The 6819-nt window shown below is 33.5% G+C and overlaps 1 protein-coding gene across 1 annotated transcript; it reads right to left on the bottom strand.

The window, feature by feature from the left end:
• Positions 1-5678: 5678 nt before the first annotated feature.
• Positions 5679-6364, bottom strand: LOC120078321. The gene has a single exon (XM_039032560.1). The coding sequence runs from the start codon at positions 6224-6226 to the stop codon at positions 5858-5860; it is 369 nt and encodes a 122-aa protein (XP_038888488.1). The 5' UTR covers positions 6227-6364; the 3' UTR covers positions 5679-5857.
• Positions 6365-6819: the final 455 nt, after the last annotated feature.

The following is a 6819-nucleotide window of genomic DNA, read 5'->3' as shown; positions in this document are numbered from 1 at the left end:
AAACCTATTTTTCAGATGGATTCAAGCAATAGATTAAGCACATACTAAACAAGATGAACTTTAACTTATGCAAAATTTGTGAAAAATGTCAGTTTAATCTTCTCAACCCACTAGAAATTTAATTGCTCGTGATGGAGAAAATTGGAAGCATGGAAAGATGAGAGATAATGGAAATCATATTTATATTAAGAAATATTGAGTTTCTCAATCTCAAAATTTTAATACAAATTGCAAATAAAAAGAAAATGGAGTAAAGTAGGGAGATGGACATGTCAAGTCACCGGTTGCAATCTCTTGCTCCTTTTGGCTTTGATGGTGGCTGCTTCAAGGTGGTTGCAATGGATGTTGGTGGCGCACTTTCCCTGTTTATAGAAGAAGACTAAGCTCTCACTCAAAATTCCTCGGAGAGAAGCTCAAGAGGTGGAGACAATGGCGGTTTGAGGGGAATTTTTTGTAGAGCTTCGGCCAATTTCTTGGCAAAAGGTTCTACACTTGAAATGAAGATCTTTGGGCTATTTATAGGCGTCAAAAGAAAGATTCTCAACCTCTTTCTAATGATTATTTGACACAATGCATTTAATTTCATGTCCTACTATGTCAAATCTTTGCATCACAGATTCATTGGTAATATCGTGACAGTCTCAAATTAGCTACTAACTTGCACTTTGATTTGATGACCACCGCTCATGCATTTGTCATTTTTCTTTCCTCATATTTCTGCTTAACGCGTGATTCTTTGCATGCAAGATTGAAATTGATATGATTTCTTTATGCATCCACGACTACGGCTTATGTTTCCTTAGTTGATTTTTGCTTCTTTTTATAAAAATCATGCGTTCAAAGATGTTAGCTTTTATAATTCTCAAGATAATGAATTTTGTAAACGCTCGAACACAAAGTTTATCTATTTACTCGATTTTCATATCAAGTTATGCATTCTCTAGATTTCCCTACTTATTCTTATTTATAAATAAATAAATAAATTATTTATTAAAAAAAAAAAGAAAAAAGAAAAAAACCCTACAATATATAAAATCCTATGTTCTCGAAAAGGAAGGTAAAAAAATTTGACTCTTCTTGAAAGCTCCCGTTATCGAGAAAATTGGTAGTAAAATCTGTAGTACTAACATAGTACAGAAAAAATATATATATCAAACATTCATTGTTATTCAGGAAAAGAAAAATTAAGAAGGCAAATAAAATAAAAAAAATATATCTAAAAAAATCCCAGAAATATATACTACAATAATTTTAGAAATTTTCATGCATTAACCTATCAAAATAAAAATTGACAAGAGATTCATAGATACTTGTAAAATGAATTGAAAATGTTCACTTACCTTGGTCCTGCGTACAGATTTGAGATATTTGGAGTGCAGTTCAAATACTGAGGTTCTCGCCATATGTGAAAATTTTAATAATTTAGGAGTTTTAAAGGTAGATGAAATGTAACCTAATAATAAAAGATAAATAGTACACTGTGAACAATAATTAATACTATTAAAGTTCGATTAAATCAAACCCAAAACAAATGCATATCTACTTCTCAAAAGATTATTATTTATTTTTGCGAGAAAGGTGAAAGTTAAGACCGAAAAAAAAAATCAACTATTTAAGTATTCAAAATTTTACTATAAAATTATCAGAACGAGGGGCAAATATGTACATCTATATATCTATCTGTATTGAATTGTAAGTTATTGTTGCTAAGCACCATTTGAATGAAAGTGGTTGGTCTTCTTCTAGACATCGGGGCTCTCATCTTTCCCTTTGGAGGTATATTTGTCAAAATGTTGAGTTGACTGACAGTTGTGTCCACCAACATATCAGTAATGGTTCTATTACCTCTTTTTGGATAGATCTTTGGCTCGAGTGTGGTATTCTATCCACTACTTTCTCTCGTCTGTTCTGCCTAACCCTTCGTCCTAATGATATCTAGATTGTCGAAACTGAATCCAGGGATCTTCATCTTCATCGTAATCTTAATGATCTGGAAATATCTGAATGGGCCACTTTATCACATCAATATATCTGTAAATTAGCTAATTTAAATCACTAGTGTGGTTGATGTCCAATTTCCCCATGGGACCCAGGGTGGAGGAAAAAATTCTCATAAGGTAAACGAGGATAGGGATGGGGAATGCCGCCCCCAACCCCGAATCCGCCTCGATTAGCTTTTACATATTTATTTAGTATAGTTATCTAATGTTATGTTATTATTATTATATAAATATTACATTTAAATTTCAAATTTAATTATTTTTTTAGAAAGATAATGAATATGTTTAAATTTATATTATATATGTGAATAATTTGATTTATATTTATTTCTTTCTACTAAAAAAATTAATTAGCTTTTTTAGACCAAAATTTGAGTCATTTATCTTTAAATTCAAATTGTCATATAAAACTAACCATAATAAAAAATTAGTGATAAATTTAATTATTTAATTAAATTTTGCTCACGTTAGTGATTTAAATTAATGAGCTTTTTACAAAAAGAAAAAAAAAGGTAACTGGAAAAAAATTCTCGTGGGGAACCCAATCCCCGCGGAGAATCCCCACCCCAATCCCGTGGGGAATAAAATGGGAATGGGGAATAAAATGGGGAGCGAGGACGGGGATGGGGAATGACATCCCCGACCCCACCTTGTGGACATCTTTAGATTTCACCCCTCTACTGATATTTAGATTCTTCTAGTTATTATACTGTCAAATCTCTTATGGTTGACTTGCTAGGTTCTGTCATGGGAACTCAACCTTGGAACCATAAATATAACGGATCGATTGCATTGTCATATGCCTTACATGCTTCTCTCTTCCTCTTGGTGCTCTATGTGTTGTCGTAATTCTAAGACACAGGCTCATTTGTTTGCTCATTACTCTTTTGCACAACTAGCTAACATTATTAAACAAGGAAGCATTAAAAGATGGAAATATAGGCCAGACAACTAAAGCAGGAAGGCAATTATCAACATACTTGACCATTAGCTACTGCCATACAGATATCGAGGAACGAACCTTACAAGATAATTGATCTTTAACAACAAATCATAGCCTGACTAACAAACACTGTTAAACAAAGGAGGCCTTAAGAAGTGGAAATATATGCAAGATACTTAAAACAGGAGACGAATTATCAACATAGCTAACTGTTAGCTACGGCCAAAAAAGAATATTGACTATTGAAGGGTGAAACTTTATGTTGGAGGAAGATGGAGGGAAAATGATCATTGAAAACAAATTATGATTACGACCTAACTAGCAAATATTGTTTAGCAAAGGAGCATTAAGAAATAGAAATATATGCAAGGCAATTAATACAAGAGAAGACTTATCTACATGGTTAACATTTAGGTTTAGCCAAAACAGGGTATTAAGGGACGAAACTTAATGTTGCTAGAAGCTGCAATGGAAATGATCTTTAAAAACAAGACATGGCCTAGCTAGCTAAAATTGATAAACAAGGAGGCATCAAGAAATGGAAATACATGCATGGCAATACAAGCAAGAGAGGTATTATCAACATAATTAACTCAGCTATTGCCAAAAAAGAATATTGAGGAATGAAACTATATATTGCAAGAAAAACAAATCATGGCCTGACTAGCTACCATTGTTAAACAAAGTGATAGAATCCGGATATATTGAAATATAAAAGATAACATAAATACAAGATAAACCAAGTGTTCGAGGTACTTGGACCCTCTCAATCTTGAGATAACTCTCAAACCCTAATTCATATGCAAAATATTGTTTACCTCCTCCATTCTCCTCTCCCTCTATTTATAACCAACAACTATAACTAACTCTCTATCTAATTCCTATTATGACCTTAATACCCTAATAATCCCCTAATACCGATTCTATCACTACCGGCCCCTAAAACACACCTTGTCCTCAAGGTGTGGGTACACAACAAAGGAGCATTATGAAATGGAAATATATGCAAAGCAATTAAATCAGGAGAGGAATTAAACATAGTTGATGATTAGCTACTGCCATAAAAGGATATCAAGGGACGAAAATCAAGTTGCAGGAAGATGCAATGAAAATTATCCTTAAAACCAAAACGTGGCCTGACTGGCTAATTGTTAAAAAAGGAATGGAAACATAAGCAAAGCCATTAAAGTAAGAGAGGAATTATCAACCTAGTTAACGTCTGACTAATAACTATCGTCATACAAGGACATTGAGATATGATACTGCAGAAAGGTACAAAGAAAATTGTCATTAAATACAACTCGTAGCCTAACTAGCTAACAATGTTAAACAAAGGAGCATTAAGAAATGGAAATGTATGCAAGACAATTAAGGCAGGAGAGGAAATAAACATAGTTGATTAGCTACTGCCATAAAAACACGTTATGAGATGAAACTTCATGATGCAGGAAGATGCAATGAAAATTATCCTTAAAACAGAAAACGTGGCCTAACTAGCTAACATTGTTAAACAAAGGAGCATTGAGAAATGGATATATAAGCAATGCAATTAAAGAAGGAGATGAATTATCTACTGAGTACTGCCATAAAAGGATATCAAGGGATGATATTGCAGGAAGATAAAATAAAAATTATCGTTAAAAACAAATTGTGTTCTAATTAGATAACATTGTTAGGAAAAAAAAAAAGAAAAAAGAAAAAGCAGCCTTAAGAAATGGAAATGTACGTAAAGCAATTAAAGCAGGAGATGAAATAAACTTAGTTGATGATTAGCTACTGCCATAAAAGGATAACAAGGGATGAAACTTAAGTTGCAGGAAGATGCAATGAAAATTGTCCTTAAAACACAATGTAGCCTAACTAGCTAACAATGTTAAACAAAGGAGCATTGAGAACTGGACATATAAGCAGTGTAATTAAGGAAGGAGATGAATTATCTACTAAGTACTGCCATAAAAGGATATTAAGGGATGATGCTGCAGGAATATACAATGAAAATTATCAATAAAACAAGTTGTCGCCTAACTAGCTAACATTGTTAAACAAAGGAGCGTTACGAAATGGAAATACATGCAAGCCAAATGAAGCATGAAAGAAAATATGGTATGTTAATGTAACCAACGGAAGATGCCACTCTCTTAATAACGATTCACCCTATTGATCTTTCACAAAGAAAAGTAAAAATCCTGAAATGCTAGAAGCACAGTCAGTCTCTTTCCTATTTCTTATAGGATGACAAGATCAATTGCATCGCATTGGTATTTGCAAACCAAGTCATGCCAGTAAAGAGCAATAAAACCTAATTAGAATTAGACTTGAAGTTAGAAAGTAAGCATTTATATGTGGTATTTGTTTATCTTAAACTTGCGGACTAAAAACTCGGGCAAGATGGAATAAATATCTTCGAACAATTTATAACACCATCAATATAGAATTGAAGGCGTGGATCATTCAATGGCCAAAAACCCTTGATCCACATAACATTAAGATCAAATTTATAACTACAGAACAGTTGATGAACAAACCGAGTAAACAAGAGAAAACAGACCCGCATTATTGGTGACATGGCTGGAAGAAGATTGCAAATGCTTCCAACCCTTACTATGTCAGTCGTGGACCAAAGTTGACCAGAAGTTCAACATAAGCCCTAGATTAGAGAAGTTCAATAGAATGGCGCAGATAAGATAACCAAATACGAGTTAAAAAAAATCTAAATCAGTGTCGTAAACACAATGGATCGAGAATATGATAGATCTTATTATTAAAATCCGGTCAAAATCAAGAAAAATTTTCACAATCCATCATCAAACACTACCTACAAAAGGTATCATGTATTACAGATTGATATTAATTTCACAAAGAAAAAGATCGATTCACAAGTTGAAACTATTCCATACACAAAAACTTATACAATTCACCCCCCTAACACTTCAATAACCGGATCAGGCGGAGAATCGGGTGTGAGATTGGTAGGGCTAGAAGTGAGGAACCACAAAGACTTAGAAGCCAAAAGTTTCTTCCGCTGCAAGCAGAGAGGGCCGTACACCCTCCCAGCAAAGGAAGGGGAAGCATCAACAATGTTAACCTGAAGCAAACCGGAGTCGATGGGTATAGTGGAAGGATACGAGGAGGAACGAGTGGAGTAGATCTGAGAGACCAAATTGACCCGGTTGAATCGAGCGATCATCCGAGAATTCCGAATTTGTGCTAGTGCACCGGGTTTTAGATACTTGTGAAACGTCTCGGATTGAGAGTTCCCCGATCTTCTGGATCTTCGATTCATGTTGCAGAGATGAAAGGAAGAAGATGAAGATGAGGATGAGGGGAAATGGGGATTTATGGAGTGAGGGAGTGGGCGGGAGAAGGAGCATTGAGAGGAGAGAGATAGAGAGAGGAGAGGCGGGAAAGGAGTGGAGGGAAAATAAAATGGGAATACAGAGAAATATAGAATTTTTATTATTATTATTATTATTATTATTTTTTTTTTGCGCTTTTGAAAGAGCGGGCTAAACAACATGGGGAGTTTTGGTTTTTTCTGACCTAGTTTTCATGTCATCTTGACACGTGTCTTTGCTTCTCCAAGGGCCTTTCTGATTATTTTGCTTTCTTTGCATGTGGATAGATTACTAAAGATGCGTTTGTATTTCATGAAAAACGAATTTTTAGTGGTAGAAATTGATGTTAAATTATATTTTCACATATCCAAAAAAAAAAATGTTAAATTATTTACGTAAATAATAAAAATATATATATATTATATATTGCAAAACTTCTATTAGTTTCTATTACTAATAAACTTCTATGAGCTTTTATCAAGTAAGATTAAATTTTGTTATTTGGTGTAAATAGTTTTTCTTTCTTTCTTTTTTTTTTTTT

This window comes from Benincasa hispida, chromosome 5 (assembly GCF_009727055.1).
Source record: "Benincasa hispida cultivar B227 chromosome 5, ASM972705v1, whole genome shotgun sequence".
Lineage (NCBI taxonomy): Eukaryota > Viridiplantae > Streptophyta > Magnoliopsida > Cucurbitales > Cucurbitaceae > Benincasa > Benincasa hispida.
Note: the sequence above shows the minus strand (reverse complement) of the source record. Positions and strands in the feature narration are given on the sequence as shown.